This window comes from Rosa chinensis, chromosome 3, assembly GCF_002994745.2.
Source record: "Rosa chinensis cultivar Old Blush chromosome 3, RchiOBHm-V2, whole genome shotgun sequence".
NCBI lineage: Eukaryota > Viridiplantae > Streptophyta > Magnoliopsida > Rosales > Rosaceae > Rosa > Rosa chinensis.
The window spans coordinates 45,183,906-45,201,363 of NC_037090.1; the positions used below are offsets into that span (position 1 = coordinate 45,183,906).

The 17,458-nt window shown below is 36.8% G+C and overlaps 1 protein-coding gene across 2 annotated transcripts; it reads left to right on the forward strand.

Annotated features, from left to right (window-relative positions):
- Positions 1 to 858: 858 nt before the first annotated feature.
- Positions 859 to 16,515, forward strand: LOC112192276 (histone acetyltransferase KAT6A). Of its 2 annotated transcripts, none has more exons than XM_040516375.1 (8): positions 859 to 1,102; positions 1,687 to 1,888; positions 2,604 to 2,851; positions 3,271 to 3,423; positions 3,529 to 3,685; positions 5,366 to 5,505; positions 5,606 to 5,641; positions 15,230 to 16,515. In XM_040516375.1, the coding sequence occupies exons 3-8, from the start codon at positions 2,843 to 2,845 to the stop codon at positions 16,025 to 16,027; spliced, it is 1,293 nt and encodes a 430-aa protein (XP_040372309.1). In that variant the 5' UTR covers positions 859 to 1,102; positions 1,687 to 1,888; positions 2,604 to 2,842; the 3' UTR covers positions 16,028 to 16,515. The 2 variants fall into 2 exon arrangements, with proteins under 2 accessions (XP_040372309.1, XP_024187698.1); XM_024331930.2 differs by having other exon boundaries at positions 1,687 to 1,797.
- The last annotated feature ends 943 nt before the right edge of the window (positions 16,516 to 17,458 follow it).

Consider the following 17,458-nt stretch of genomic DNA (forward strand, 5'->3'; position numbering starts at 1 on the left):
TACCATTTGGATAAGTTGGTCAGTCATTTTCAGTTTTGAATTTTCATTCAAATAAATTTAATATTTTGATTTTTTTTCTTTCTATTTTTAAAAAGAGGATAAAAGGATTTCACTCCTACTCTTATGGTGACTCGAACTTAGGACTTGGATCCTAGGTAGTGGGTGCTCTAACCACTGAGCTAACACCACTTCGTCAATATTTTGATTAAATCTACTAACATAAGGACAATGGTGACACTCCATAATTAAAACATATTGTAGATATGCCCTCATAAACCACACCAAAAGCTTCATAGCCCAACTCCACAAATGGTTTCAAGGGTTTATCCAGATCCACCTCAACACAGACTCTACTGAATTTTCTGCGAGCTTGAGCTAAAATAAGCTTATCTACCCTTACCACAGGTCTAATCAAACTGCCAATTTTTTGCATTATGAATTCCTTGAAACATATCACAGGTACTCTCATCATACACACACAAACAACCATCTTGCTAATTCTAACTACCAGATGATTGTTTTGAATTTCAAAAGTTTGTGGGTATTGAATTAAGATTTTAAAAAGTCCTTTAAAATTTGTTGGTATTCAATTAGGACTTTAAACAATCTGTCCAAATCTTATGGGTATTCAAAAGTTCAACAACTTTCAAGGATTTTCTAGATGGAGTTTTTTTTTTTATCATTTTCTATTTTTTCTTTTCTATTTTTATCGTATTTTTAAACTTTCAAATTCCCTTCTCACTAAAAAAAAGAAAAAAGAAAAAAAAATAATTAAGAAAAAAAAGAAAAGAAAAAAGAACTAAAAAGAAAAAGAAATTCCCGGTTGGATTTTATCTGATATTTTTATTTGGCGATGGAGAAGTGGAGTTGTAGGTAAGTAAAAGAAGGGAGCCGCGGAGTGGAGCCGAAAAACAGTTTTGTAAATTGTTGCGAAGAGAATCTAAAAGCCCAGAATAAGATTCTCTCTCTCTCTCTCTCGAAGCATCTCACTTGCTTGTGTTCAAGACTCCTCGAAGCATCTCCTCGTGTCAGGCCGACAACAAGAAGAAGAAGAAGAAGAAGAAGAAGAAGACTCCAAGTGACCTCTGCATCCGCTGCTCTGGTAAGTCCCGAAACCCTAGAAATTTTGCTTCTTTTCTTTTCCTTTTCATATCTATCTCGAGATTATTGAATAAACCTGCCAAGTATTAAGGGATTAAAGGTTCAGTTGATTTCAAGTTAAACTTGAACCAAATGGGTCAATTTCTATGATATCAGGGAAATATGGACCAAGATCAGGATTTAAGAAATGACCTTTGCTGTTGATTTTTATTAATCATGTGGGATGAAACCCTAGTAATGTCGGAGAAGAATTTGAATAAGAATTATCTACTACTATTCAAAAAAAAGATTAAAGTAATTGGCTTTGGTACAGTAAGCACTATTTTAGTTACATTTGTAGGAAACCGGTTCAATTTTTTTTTATCATACATGTTATTAGGGGAATTAGGACCCTGATAAATATATAGTAGAGAACTGAGTACCAGGATTTCTGAAATGACGTTTGATGTTTGTGACGAGGCTCTGTTATTGTATACTGCAAAGAGTGTTAATCTAATTGTTGTAGCCAGTTGCTTGAATGGGTGTATTTTACTGGGGTACTTCTATTTTCATGTTTTTAACATGACTATAACGTTTTTGCAACAGGGGATGTAAAAAAACTGAGCAACAGCAGGATGAGCAACAACGAAGGTTTTGACGGACATATACTGTCTGAGAAGCTCTCTAAACTCAACAATTCACAACAAAGCATCGAGTGTATCCTCAAAAACATACTACTTGCTGTATCTGATTTTTAGTGTCATGGACTCGTTTATCATCTTCTGAGGGAGTCTTATTTGTTTTTGTGGTAGTATTGCATGACTAATTGTCGTACATTTTTGGTTTTTTGTTTTTTATAATTTATGTTTTTATTGAATGCATTTTTTTAACTCATTCAGAGAATGAGTTTTGTGTATTACAAGTCCTCCCCCTTCCTTATATTAGCTGAAAACCATATACAGTCCTACTGAAACATTCATTTCCCCTTTTTTTTTATATATTTTTTTAGTTCTTTTTCATCTTGGTAATTAAGGCTTGTGCTCACAAGCCTGGGGCTTGTACTCAAGATGAGCTCTGTAAGGCTAGTGGCTTTACCACAGTTGTTTCTGAAAACAGACAGCTCCTAAATTTCTTAAGCAGTTTGCTTCTGTGACTCTGGATAAATCGTTCAACTATGATAATTGAGCATACAGGATGGTTTAACCTGTATCTCCTGCAGTTAATCTTTTGTTATCTATTTTGAATAACATCAATATCAGTGTACAATTTTGTCCAATTCTGCAATCCTTTTGGCTTTGTGTTTTGATATGTTGGGTTCTACAAAATTATTTTTCTTTGTAAAATTTTTGGCCCCTATCAATTTTTGGTAATGTAACCGTCAACATTATTTGTTTCTTAGAGTTATTGTAGTAACTGTGCCCGTAATTTTCATGAGAATGTGGAGATAGATATGTTGGACTAAATCCATTGAGCTTCACATCGATGTTTTGATATGTTATGCATTTCTTTAAACATTTAAACAGCTCTTTCTCGTTGGTGTATTTCTCATCGGAAGAAAGCAAAGCAGATTGTTGAAACATGGGACAAGTATTTCAATTCTTCCCAAAAAGATCAGCGTGTGTCTTTTCTATATCTGGCGAATGACATATTGCAAAACAGTAGGCGAAAGGGCAGTGAGTTTGTGAATGAATTTTGGAAAGTTCTTCCTGCAGCTCTCAAGCATGTTTATGAAAATGGTGATGACCACGGAAAGAAAGCTGCCATGAGACTGGTTAGTAGTTTATAAATGTTCTCTTAAATTTTTGTTTGACTTACCGAACAGTAAAAGACCAAGTGATTGGATGTCTGTATGCATGCATTTGCGTAACTTGAAACTTGATTATTTAGTATAAAGTAGTGGGACTGGGCTACTAAAAGATCCTCTTCTGCTTGTAACTCGATGAAAGTAGGTTCTGAGCTAGCCAGCTGTGCTAGCACCTTCCATCAGTTAATAAAATTCTTAGTTTGCTTTAATTCCCCAAGTAACACCAGTTTAGTATCTGGCCATTCCCATTGTTTTCTGACCATGTTTGTGGAGCCAATTGTATTGTAATCATAGTTCTTCATCTACAAGGAAACTTCCACTCTTGGATAATTTATTCATTTGCTTATTTTTTTTTGGGGGTGGGACTGCTGCATTGGTTTATTCAGGTTGACATATGGGATGAAAGGAAGGTTTTTGGTTCTCGAGGGCAAACTCTTAAAGATGAAATGACGGGAAAGAATCCTCCTCCACCTATAAGCAACGGAAAGATTTCAAATCCTATCAAGATAGTGAAGAGGGATGCACACTCAGTTAGAATCGTAAGCACTTGGCATAGCATCTAAGTTTGATCTGTATTCAGTTTCCTTTATTTTATTTTTATCTGTTAGAGCTTCAACATGTCTTATCATCCTTCTAAACATCAGAAATTGGCTGTTGGAGGTCTACCAGAAAAGATACTCACCGCACTTCAACCTGTTCTTGATGAACATGCTAGCGAAGAAGCTGCTTTAAACAAGTGTAGTGTTGCTGCACATTATGTGGGTAAAATAGAGGAAGAGGTTGAAAACAACTTGACTCAAGGTATGAGCTGGATTATGTTGTTAAGTTCATCAGTGCATCAAACAACTAGATGGCTCAATGCAACCGTTTTAATGTTAAAAGTTTAGTCTTTATTTTCAAAGTTTGGTTATTGGATTTTACGTTTCTGCTTCTACCACTCAATTGGGTATAGTTTAGTGCCTTTTAGTGTGTGGGACTCTTGTACCAGATGTGGGTGACATGTAGATTGAGATTTCCATTAATTAATTTATATAGGAAATTGGGATAACAGTACTGAAAGAGGGAGTGAACACAATAACTGCAGCCCATATCTGCTAAATCTTGGAATTCTTTCCTGAAAATTATAAGAAGAGAGGTTTAGCTAACATTTGAGACATTTCTTCATAGAAAACACTTCTTGTATCCTTCTGTCTCTATCTTTCACTCCTGTTTTCTTCATTTTCTGGTTTGGGACCTGTTGATTTGGGTGGTTGTGTCACTGTGCAGCTATAGAAGATGCAGGCTAATGTTAGTAATCCTAAAGGAACATTTAAATTAATAAACTGTTTGCAAATGTTGCCCATTAACTGAAAATAAATAACAAGGGCCTATCACCTTCTACAAAGTAATTTATTTTCTATTTTAAATATAAGGCGGAGGCCTAAATTGTAAGAAGGATAAATTCTAAATAAAGAAAAATCTATACTATATTTAAGAGGAGGGCTTGGTCGCTGTAACTGAATTTTATTTTATTTTTGTGGTTATAGCCCTTAAATATTAAAAAAAAAACCTTTGAAACTGAATTATTCAAGGATAAAAAGGTCAGTTCACAAAAAAAAAAAAAACTTCACACATTCTTCAAAAAAAAATTACCCACTATTTTTCAGTTTTTATTTATTTTCTTCCACACACATATGGAGTGGACTCCCAACTTTTGTCAAATGTTCCCATTATGATTGCTGTGGATTTGTTCAATGCTAGAAAAATTACCAGGCCAAGATGAATAATTACAAGAGCATACCAAGAGTAGGTAGTAGTTCTGAAACATCTTCATACATCAACAGAGTACAGACTATATATTAGTGACAAAAATGCAATATTATACATATTTTTGAACAAATCACAAGCGGAGTTGTGCAAGGAATATTGAATTGGACACAAGTAAACTTGACTCGAGATTTTGATTGCAGACCCAAAATATGCACCCAATTGAGTACCTGTACCTCCTTGGAAAACCCAGTGAAGCTCTTAACCCTCTGTTAGACATTTTTGAAATGGGATGGAATGAGAGGAGAGGGAGAATGATTCCAAGGCTCCATTTATGGAAGATTGAAGTCTACTTAATGTTTACACTTGCAAAAGTCTCCCTGAACCCAAATTTTGAAAGATCTTTGATTGGTACACCTCTTCAGCAAAACATTGTATGGATCCTATATTGCATTGAATAGCTTATAAATCCGTTTCCTTCAGCAACTTTGATTAGCCCTCCTCACAAACTTCAATCAACTTGTTTGATTTACATGCGCGTAAACAATGGAGATGTTTGAATACCTTGTTGCATTCAGTTAGTTGGGTTCTTTCTCTTTATCTAGTCAACTTTCTTGTTCTAGTTCTTATTTCCCTTGATCTTTTTTTTTTCTATAGATGCCATTGATTAATAATCTCCTCCATACATTGTCTTAATTCTCAGACATTTATGCTGTTTATTAATTTTGTAATCAGGGACTCAGCAGAGATCTACATTGTTGGATGATCTGAAGGAGCAGGAAGATGTACTTAATCTATCTATTGGACAGCTTGAAGCTGTGGCAGCAACAAGATCTGCCTTGGTTTTGCAGCTTAAAGAAGCACTTCAGGACCAAGTACAAATTCTTTATTATTCCACATATGCTCTCACTTCTGCATTTTTTGTTTTTTTAAATTCCAGATATTGATTGTTGCTTGTAAATATGATTTTCACAGGAACCAAAGCTGGAAGCTGTTCGCACTCAGTTACAAGTAAGAGCCCCCCACTCTTTAGTTGCCTTGTAAATTAAGAAGCCTTTACTTATTGGAAATGATGTGCATTTACGCATCTTCACAATCAATTTTTTGAAGTAGTTTTTCATTGAATGTCATTCTCTCATCTAGGTAAGTAGAGATTGAGATTCATAGTTTAAAAGATAAGATGTTTAAAGCTGAAATTGATATAACTTTTCATGGAAGGTCTTTAATGATGTAAGTAGGGGAAGATGATAGATTTAGTTGTTGCAGCTTTGCTAGAGTCTGAAGAATATTCTGTCAACAGTCTTTCACAAAATCTTTTACTTTTTCTATATGGCTATTTTTGATTTTTAATAAAGAATAGAACACTGGTTTTTGAATTACATACTGACATAAGAGTAGAATATCATAATTTTGTATCTTGTTTGGGTCTAATCATTATCTGCATCTACTTGTGTCATGAGTATATAGGGTGTAGATTGATTACATTTGTTTTTATAAAACTGGGATCTAATTATCAATTTGTTAAGTTAGCCATAACTATATAAGTTTATAGGAGTTTTACAGAGACGTGTCTGTAGGGTACAATTTTGTTTCTATAATTCTGCCAGTTGGTGGTATCTAGTCTTGTACTATCTGGATCCACTAGCTCAAAACTTGTGTTAGCTTTATTAGGAATTTGTTCAGTTTATTTGTCTCCTAGTTTACCTGGCCACCATTTTTATGTGCTGCAGAAAAGATTTATCCTCTTCAATATATCTTTTAGTACTTGTAAATTAGAAGGATAAAAGAAACAAAAATAAAAGAACAGTGATTTAAGGATATCTTATGGAACTAATGAAGGGAGAGTTAGATATTAGCAGCTAAGCTCTGCATGCAATCATTAACATATCTTTTAGACATAGCTCCTCTTCTGCATTATTTTCAGAATTGAATTAGCTGTATGTTAGTTCTACTTCTGTTGTAATTGGTAGTGCTGAATCTATTATTGTTTGGAGTGGATTGATAGGTGTAGACAGGAAGTTACAATTAGTGGTATCTTGTCTAACTGCATTGTATTTTTCTTGGTCTTGTAGTTTTCATTGAAAATTTTGAATTCTTGTGTCTTGTAATTTTCATCGAAAATGCATCTTTGTCATGGTTGTGATGCTCAATAATAGGTTTTTTATCTCATTTTTTTTCCTTCAGATTTGTTGGCTATAATAGTTTGCTTTCATTTCAGCTGTCTTCTTGTGCCTTACAACTTAGATCCTAAGGTGTTTAAAAGAGGATGCTGAATATTAGACACAACATATGTATATGCTGAATCTGTTGTTATTGTTTGGAATGATTGATAGGTATAGACTGGAGTTATACAATGGATACAATGGATCTCTTGTCTCCTGCACTATTTTTTTTGTTTTTTTTGGTTAATCTTTTTTTTTTTTGATTGGGTGTGGTGCTCAATAATAGGTTTCTTATGTCATTTTGTTCTCTGATTTCATGTCTGTATAAGACAATAAGTAAGATAAAGAGAGTAGAAGGCTCAAAGAGAGCTTGAGAAATGAGAGGCAGGGCAGAGTGTGAGTCTTCAAGGGTTGAGAGGCTCATATAGACATTTCAGAGATTCAAAGAGAACTAGCCAGAAGGTAAATTGTTTATAGATTGATATGGGTGAGGTTGTGGATCTATGTGTTAATATCACAGGGAAAAAAAAAAAACTTAGTAGGGTTTGTCTGCGGATGCTAGAGATCAAGACGTTAGTAACATATTACTCAGTCTAGGCATTCTTTTGTAATTGGCATGCAGCTGTGACTTATATATTGTTGAATGATCGTCTTGTATGTAGACCATACTTTCGGTTAGTCTAGTGGACTCCTTGTCCTCTGTTTTGTATGTCTTTGTTTTGTTTATGAAAGTTCTTTTGTAATATCACCAAAACAAAAAAGGAATACTTAATAGTACCTCAGTGATTGACTACCCAATGACTGCAAAAGCTTTAAAGTGGCATCACACAATCTCGAAAAGGGTTATCTTTCGAAAAACATCCCGCTAGTCAGAACAGGAGGGGGGTATATTGGATCTGTCGGTGCTTGAATAGGTTAGGAGTTGGTTGGGAAACGGATTCGTGCAGAAATAACATTATGTTCTAGTGTAATTGAAGGCTTCATCGTGGGTGATGCAACTACTGCTGGAACATCAAAAGAGCGGCATGGAAAGCAGGGTGCAAAGAGGTCCACAGAGGGTACTGATTATCAGTTAGACTGAAGTAAGAAGAAATTTTTTAGCTGCAATTGCCAATTCAGCTAGGATTGTGCAGTGGCTTGCAACATGAAATTTGTGCATGATTCATTGGAAATGGGGAATTTTCTTATGTGTAACTTAGAAAGTGGGTTGTTCATTTTCCTTTCTATAGTAGAACCTGGTTTTTCTTGAGAGTAAGGGTAGGAAGGTATGAATTAGGATTGTGGGTGTGCATCAGAGATTTGCTTCCCTGGGGCAATTGGCTTTGGCAACAATGCAAAAGAGTAGGTAACTATAAGTGGTTAATACTTAATAGTATAACTGTATAAGACTTCTGTTTAAGTTTCATTTGATTTCCAAATCCGATGTGGTGTCTGTTGGGTTTATTGAAATGACAATGCAAGAATTTTCCCTCTGCATGAGGCCACTATAGTCTTTGAGCGACCTCAATTAGTTTAGATTAGAAGAGGTGTCTGTTGCTGTTACACTGCATTCATCATGTGTGACAACGGTACGTTCAATTTACTGATAGTCTGATCCCACAAGAAGTGTCTAAGAGTTAATTTATGATTTGATCCATTGGAAGTGAGATCTCAAATATGTAGGAAGATGGGTTTAAGGCGCTCAGTTTGAAGGCAAGTCTGGGTACATATATAAAGTTTTGAAGTGATGACACCTGTTGATTTTAGACTATATCTAGGTTTCTTGGACTATGGGTCTGGCTACTTTGATTGTGATTATAGAAGTGGTGGTTATATATGGACTTGAGTGTGGGCCATACAGTAAGAGGATTCAAAGATTAAAATGAGGGGCAACAAGTGGGTATTTTAGACAAGGTTTGTGAAGGAGATAAATATTTTGGATGATAGATGGACTTTGTTTTCTGGAAAGGTTATAGTGAAGGTGGCCCAAGAAGTAGTTAAAATATAGGCCTGGGCTTTCAAATTATATTTGAATAACTAGATGTTTCTTGAAAAGCCTGGAACATGGGCACTTATGACCTGGAATGGTTTGAACAAGTTCACTAATTCTTGAATGGACTAGTAAAAGTATTTAGTATTTAGTTCAGTTCAGGAATAGTATTCACCTGTCATAACACTACTGCAAGTAGACACATGAGCAAATAAATTGCAGTGGTATATCAAAATAGGTGAACAAGATAAACATGCAAAATATCACTAGGCGGCACCTAGTGATATTATGTTTCTTCCTGGACTATGGTTGAAAGAATTACTTGAGCATAATATGTGTGATTGACCTCCTCCGATTGGTATTATATACAGAAGATACATTAACATAACAGATACATGGAAAACCTTTATGAAGAGAGAATAACAGAATCTTGTGTAGGCAGAGATAAATGCGAGGAAAAAACTACAAACTTACAAAGTCTTCCAACCAGATGCAATTGCGGTCCCTCACTCTTTCTACGATACTCTGTTTTGCTTGATGCACCATCATTTCACAGGGTCCACTCATGTGTACCACTCCTAACTATCCCAGTGATAATTCACTGCTGTAATCTCAATTAAAATACTCACAACACATCTGTGTCCACCATTATGCAATTGAATCCGTCACTTGTCCATGGATGTGGAAATATGCGACTGGTGTGAAAATTTATCTACGAGGAAAGCATTAATGATATTTTGGTTGTCAAGAGATGAAAAAAGTCACCCACGGAAGAGGTTTTGGACCATTTTGGAAAGTCCCACAAAACTGGCTCTTCAGGGAGCTGCATGCTCATTATTTAGCACAGCCAATTGATTGCTGTTCTCAACCCATTATAGGCAACTTCAGTTTGGCAATTTTCATCCCGTCTCATATCTTTAGACATTATAAATTTATAATGTGAAATCATATGGCTGTTGGACAAAAAGAAAACATTCTTATTCCAGCATGCAGCTCAGCTAGATATTTCTGATTATGATATGGATGTATTAGTTTAGAATTATCTAATAAACAAAAAAAATGCATGTATAAATTTAGTAATATTTAATCATTTAGACAGTCTTGGTGTCCAAGTCACTTGACCTTTTTACTGGAATGAAAAGGGTCACAATTTAGCTATGACCTGAAGAGGAGGAATTTGATTTTACTTGCACATTTCATTGATGAAAGAGGAGGGCTCTCTAAACTTTGTAGATTTGGAAAAAACAGAAGTAATTAGGAATTTGGTTCTATTGAGGAAAGACAGATATTGAGAGCAGTGCTGGCTAATGTATGGAAGAGACTATGAGCTTTTTTGAGCAGTGGGAATGCTCTAACTTTCTAATGGTGGCAAAGTCTGATTGTGGAGTCAACTTATTATTTCAGGAATTGGTTAGGTGAGAACAAGGGTGAGGGAGCAGCAATAACAGGTACGAGGCAATTGGGCAAACAGGACTAAGAGGGATGACTCCACTCCTTTAGTGCAACTGGTTTTAGAAAATAAAAGAAATTGAAAGAGGAGTACTGCTATTGAATTATCCTTAGTTTTCTGGCAGAATGACAATATGCTACTGGTTTGTCTCCAAATAATTGCAACAACAGAAGGGAAAGAAAAATGTGTGTAGAGAAACAGAGAACTATGAGCTAAAAGACATGAGTTCAAAATTGTGATGGAAGATGCGCTGGTAGAGTGGTGGGGCAGAGCATGCTAATAGTTGAACTGTAAGGATTTAGGAAATCAAAGGAAGAGAGGGTTTTTAAGGAAGTCGTGTTTTGAACCAAGTTGATATTGTGATGTTACAGGAAACCAATACACAAATAGCAGAAGGAATGTTCTGTAGTACTGGGGGAGTTAGATGTATAGCCTTGGATTTTCCTTCCTGCTGTAAGTTTGGACCAATCGGACTGTTTCTGTATTGGAATCTACGTATTGTGTTTCCAATTCAGTGTAAGATAAAGGATTTCAGGGTTCGTGACTTTTATCGATCCGGAGAGGACAGTTTGTTGGAGGAGCTGGCTGGAGATCGAACATTTGTTGATCAGAAAGTTAAGGAGGAGGATAAGTAAAGGAAACCTTTGTAGACCAAAGAGTGGACACGGAGGAGGCAGAGGGTAGAAGTATGGGGCTCGATGTTATCACAGAATGAGGTCTTCAGGGTTGATATTTTCGCTTCTATGTGGCAAAAGGCCAACGTTCTTAGGGTTACAGAATGCGATATGTAGGGTAGCGTGCTGAATTGTCGAAGAAAATATTGCAATCGAAATGACTGCGAATGAGTATTGTTTTATAGAGGACCTGATATTTTTTTTCGGAGTTGTCATTCAAGAAATAAAAGGGTGAGAACAGGTATTGAAGGATTGGATTGGGCAGTACTAGCTTGGAAGATGGCAGCTGACTGCAGAGACCTTTGAAGAAGTGAGAAAAACTTTGATTGTTTCAATGGAAAGTGACCTAGTTCAGATGGTTATAGAAGGCTTTCTGTCAGAACTGCTGGGACATTTTAAATGTAGTAGGGTGTAAGTTCTAGAGTGCTCTAGCAATGGGATGGTAAATGCAGCATTAAATGGGGCTATATTTGTTGATCTCCAAGGAATTCAGAGTTGCTAAAGATTGGTTATGTCAGACCTAGGATGCACGGATACGTGAAAATGGTCGCGAATCCCGTACCGATATGGGATACGGGTCGGATACGGGTTGGATACGCCTGGATACGCGTATCCAATGTGCTCGGGTTTAGATACGCACTGGATACGATGGTATCTGTTTTGGATACGTGTTTTTGTAAATAAATTGGGTACGCGGGGGCATAATAGACTTTTTAACCCTAAAGAATAGAAGAAAAAAATTAAAAAATAAAGGAGAATCCAAACCCATCGTGATTCTCCAGGCTTCGTTGATCTGTTTTTCTTCTGCTCTTCTACTTCGCCCAAACACACAGGTATTCTGACTATTATCCTTCTCCTTCTCCTTCTCTTCTGAATTCAATCTTTGGGTATGGTATTTTTGATTGGGTATATGATTTCTAGGTTGGGGATAATGTATTGTTCATTCAATTTTCAATATAATCGAAAATTGAATTGGTTGAGTAAAGAATTGTGTTGTCCAGGAACAAGAGTGATAGAGGAGAAGCTCTTATAGATGAAAACAGTGGGGTTATGGATGAAAACAGTGGGCGTATCCATGGGTAAAGAATTGGTCCTAGAGGAGACGCTCCGATAGATGAAAACAATGGGGCTATGGATGGGAGGCAGCAAAGCAACGGTTCTTTTATAATTATATATATATATATATATAATTAATTAATTAATTAAAAAAATATTTAATCGACGTATCCTTCTCGTACCCGTATCCTAGAAGATTTAAGATTTGTCGTATCCACGTATCGCACCGTATCGTATCCGGATACTCGTACCCGTATCGGTGCTACTTAGTGTCAGACCGACAAGGTTGGTGAGCCATTTTTACAAAATTATCTGTAAGGTGCTTCAGGGATTAAGAGGCGTGTGGGATTTTGGTTGGTTGCAAGGATTATCTGTAAAGGCATACAACCATGTGCAATGGGATTTTGTTTTATCTTATTATTTTGTGTTTTATTTTTGTTAAAAATGTGAAGGTGAGAATACAGTTGGAGAAGGTGGATTTTGGGGCTGTTAAGTTCTCTAAATTTTCCATTATGGAAGGACAAGTGCCTTCACATAAGGGAACGGTTTATCCGCATTTTTATGCACCTTTTGGTTGTTGTTGAGAGGCAGATTTGGGTGGAGGTGTTGAAGGTGGGGTGTGAGAAAATTGAAATTCTCGCTTGCAGTTGTTGTGCCGTATTCTTCTTATGGGGCATCCATTGACTAGCTTTTTGTAAGACTACTCTTGTACTCCCGAAAGAGCGGAGAAGAGGTTAGAATGTTGCAAGAGTCTTTTTGTAAATTTTACCATTGTCTTTGATATTCCCTGTGCGATATGGTAAAAGTTTGGAGAATCTTCTCAGGAATGTGGACCAGTATTTTTTTTGTGTGCATATGTTTCATCAGTAAAGGAGGAGCTGGCCATTTTGGTTATGGCAGACTGATAAATCTGCAATTTGTGAAACTTTTTGGGGGCCACTAAGCTAGCGATAACTGTTTCAATACATTGTCTCAGGGAGATATATTCCTCAAAGATACGAGTGACATGTGAGTTCGTAATACAGAAGGCGACTAGGTTCTGCAAAGGCCTGAATGTTGTTGAGAATATAGATTCCTACAGTGTGGATATTGAGCTTTGTCAAATGAGAATATAGATTCCTACAAGGGGGGGGAATTATAAGCTTTGCCCAATGATATACAATGTGCCTCTCCTTTTTCATTGCCATTTGGCTTTGGGTTAGATGCTATAATCTCCCTACTCCGTTGAGCTTGAGTATTGTATATAAAATTTAAAAAGAATAAAACTGGGGAGCTTACTGCACTATTAGCTATACTGGAAAATGTTATAATTAACCATACTAGAAAAGACTTCATTTTGAATATTTTCTGAGAAAAGACGCCCACACTTACTTCATAACTGGTATGTAAGGGACAGTCAAAATTTTGGGATAATCTGTTTCTTTACAGCCCTATTGGTTTTGAACAATGGTAAAGGTTAGTTGGGTCTGCTGGCATGCATTTTGTAATTTTTCCTCAGTAATCTGCATTCTTTTCTTAATTTACAAGGTTTGGAGAGGGTAAAGGTGAACTGGAATGTTCATTTCTTTGCTCTATGGTTTTGAGGGTTGATCTGAGGTGTGCTGGAATTGTTGTATAAGTAGTGTTGACAGGTCTAGCCGTCTAGATGATGTGTAGGGTAATTGTGGTGTGTTGTTTTGTTCTTGTTGATATCTTGTAGCTTGGGTATTGAAACTAGTTTTGATATTAATAAAAAGAATTCTCATGACGGATGAATATTGAATGAGTGTAAAGGTTAAAAGCTTTAATTAATTCTTTTGTGGTGTACTCTGAGATTGTAGTACTTGAGACCTTTGATTTATCAGTTTTTTGTTTGCACCTTGTTGCATGTGCAATTGCATAACCTAGGTGATGCGACATAAAACAAAGTACACATGAAAAAGACATGTGAAGAAACAAGGAGGCTTTAATTGCCAATATATTAGAAAGCGGTAACCAGAAAACTAGATTGCTGCAGAGGCGCTATCCAATTCCATTAAGTTAGCATATGGTGAAGCTCCAAGGCAGTGCGGTTGTCTTGTATCCCATAGTTCTCTATGCCAAATTGTCACACTGATTTCGGTAGCTTTTTGATAACTCCAATGGGCAAATGAAAGCAAAGTCCATAGAAAAAGGCTGAGTTGACAATAAATGAGTTGATTGTGTCTTTTCCAAAATGAATGCTCCATTTTATAGTTTTTTACTCACTGCAAACATTTATCTTCCTGTTTCAAAGAGGGGGAAAGATCTTCCTGTTTCAGCCAAATTGATGATCGTTAAGGCATTGATAACTGCTTTAAAGCTAGTATGGTTCAGGTTGGACAGATTCAATTCGTCCATTGGTTTAAGCGAGTTAGATACCTTAATGATTATCACTTTGGCTGAAAATTTGCAGAGATGATCTATACATTAGTACTTAAAAACTGAGCGGTCGAGATTTGGATATGCGACCGAAAAGTGACCTCAAACTCTAAATGCGCACTTTAATTTCAAAGCGGAGATAGGATATATATATATATATACAGATCCTATCCAGAGCGGAGCTCCGCTTTGAAATTAATCGTGTGAATATATCCTATCTCCGCTTTGAAATTAAAGTGCGCATTTAGAGTTTTGGGTCACTTTTCAGTCGCATATCCACATCTCGACCGTTCAGTTTTTAGGTACTAGTGTATAGATCATCTCTGCAAATTTTCAGCCAAAATGATGATCGTTAAGGCATTGATAACTGTCTTAAAGCTAGTACGGTTCAGGTTGACAGATTTAGTCCATCCATTAGTTTAAGCGAGTTGGATACCTTAACTATTATCAATTTGGCTGAAAATTTGCAGAGATGATCTATACACTAGTACTTAAAAACTGAACGGTTGAGATGTGGAATGCAACCGAAAAGTGACCGAAAACTTTAACTTCACAAGTTAATTTCAAAGCGGAGCTCCGCTCTGGATATGATCTGTGTATATATATATATATATATATATATATATTTATATTGATTTGTAGTTATCACTTTTGTATTATTATTATTATAAAAAGAAAGGGAATAAGGTGGTTGCATTAGCCTCGCCCTTTGTTATCCGATTTCTAACTTTGAATCTAGGAGCCACTCGAGCTGGCATCCGTTCATTTTTATCTTTCTTACAATAAAACTCATATCTGTTTGCTTGGTAGTGATGCTTTGCAGTTCTTTCATGGTTTCACTTTAGATTTTGTGTTGAAAGTATATGGATCTAAAGTTTCTTGAATTAATGGAACTTTTTTGCCCCTCAGGTTACACAACATCAGATTGAGAAAGTAAGCAATATTAGAAGGAGACTGTCTTTGTCGCCACAAAGCAATGTCAGTAACATGACAGCTGAATCTACAAGGATGTTAGAACCAACTGGCATCCAATCGCAGCCTCCTAACCAACCTGTGATTTCTTTTGCTCCTGTCAAAATCACCGATGAAGAGAACAAGAAAGCAGCAGCAGCTGCTGTTGCTGCTAAACTTGCTGCATCCACATCCTCTGCACAAATGTTGACTTCTGTTCTTTCTTCTCTGGTTGCTGAAGAAGCTGCATCTATGTTTTCTCCAGAAAAAAGGCAGAAACTTGAGAAATCTATGTCTGTTTCTGATGGCAATGCTGAAGTTGGCAGTGCAGCCTATTTTACCCCTCTACAACAGCAAACAATGACTAGTGTGCCACTGGCACCATCAACAAGCATGCAAACTATGTCCCAAGCTAACCAGATGCAAAGTCCTTTTGGTCCGCCCCCACTGCCCCCAGCACCATCTCAATCTTCTGCAACTCCACCATCGAATCAGTATGTCCAAACTGGTGGCCTTATGGTGGGTGTAATGCCTTATGGATATGGATCAAATAATTTGCCACCTCCGCCCCCCATGCCTCCACATATTTCAATGGGTCTGTCGAGGCCCACGCAACCCCAACAACAGTCACTGCCCCAGCAGCAGCAACAGCAACAGCAGGTGCAGCCAGCTAGTGGAGGTTATTATCGGCCGTTGGGTATGGGGTTCTATGGGCAAAGTAATCAGTCAGCTTCACAGCCAGTTCCTCGACAATGAGCACTGGACATCAGCCAGGACATCTGCAAGTTTAGCCAAGATTTCCTCTTGGAAACTGTATGGAACCAGTGGGATTTCTTATAGGTGTTGTGTTATTATGTAAATTAGTAGATAGAAGTTTCTTCTAAATGTTTAGGCCTACCCTCCCTCAGTCAATATCTGCAGTCCTTTTATGGCTTTTAGAAAGGAAGTTTCATGATAGCTCTATTTCAATTTGACATGAAGTGCCTAACGTGAATGTACCACCTGTGCCAATTGCATTGGCGTTGTAAACCAGAGTTTGGGGCGTCACTAAAATTTGTACTTTGGAATGTGCTTTGTTAGTATCCTCAGGTGCCTCCAAGAGGCCGAAACCCAGTTAGCTTTGACATGAGCCCCAGTCAAACGGATTTTGTTGACCCACCCTATGAGTGGGGACTATGCTTTGTTGCTTACATACTTGGATTCGTGGTTATAGCACGACTTATAATCGTATGCATTAATCTTTACACTGTTGCACTAAATTGCTCAACCTGGATTCTGTTGGAAGTAGAACTGAATGTGTGGACGTATGACATGCATACAATTGCCTTAAAGTTGTAAAATGAGTCCTCAATAGTAATATTAGTTTTCAAAGTAGTAACATGAGTCTTTAAAGTAGTAAAATGAGCTATTAAAGTGGTAAAAATAGTTGATGTGTGAGAAATATTAACATACCATGGTTTCAACCGATTGTGGTTAACACTCATTCATACTTTTTTTCTTTGGATAACGGACCTAGAGGCTAAGTCAATTTTGCGCTAAATCACATTCCTACACCTGCATCAGAGCTGTATTATACATGTAACAACAAAATACATTTCCACCTAGTTTTTTCCCAAATCACTCTTGGGGCTCGAGCTCAACCCGTCAAACTATATCAAAGCTATATCACACTTGTGTCAAAGTTGTACCTAAGTATCACAAAAACACATTTTCACTCAATTTTGTCCACTCTCAGGATCTGAGCCTGCTACTTTAGTTTGCATCACATTTTTATCAAAGTTGTATCGCACATGTATCACCAAAACACAGTTTGACCCAATTTTTCCCCACTCCCTAGGGACTCTTGCTCGCCATGTCATATATGTACTACACCGGCATCAACACTATATCATGCATGCATCATCGAAAGACATATTCACTCCATTTTGTCTCAAATCACATTTTAGACTCGGGCCGCCATGTTACACATATATCAATACTGTACCACCAAAAGACAATCTCACTTCATTTTGTCCCAAGTCTCTTTGTGGGCTCAGCCTGCCATGTTACACATGTATCAACATTGTATCACCAAAACACATTTTCATTTTATTTTGTATCTGATCACCTTGCGGGTCCAGTCATCAAGTCACACCTGTATTTGTCTCAAATCACCTTGTAGGGCTTGTCTTGCCATGTCACAGATAT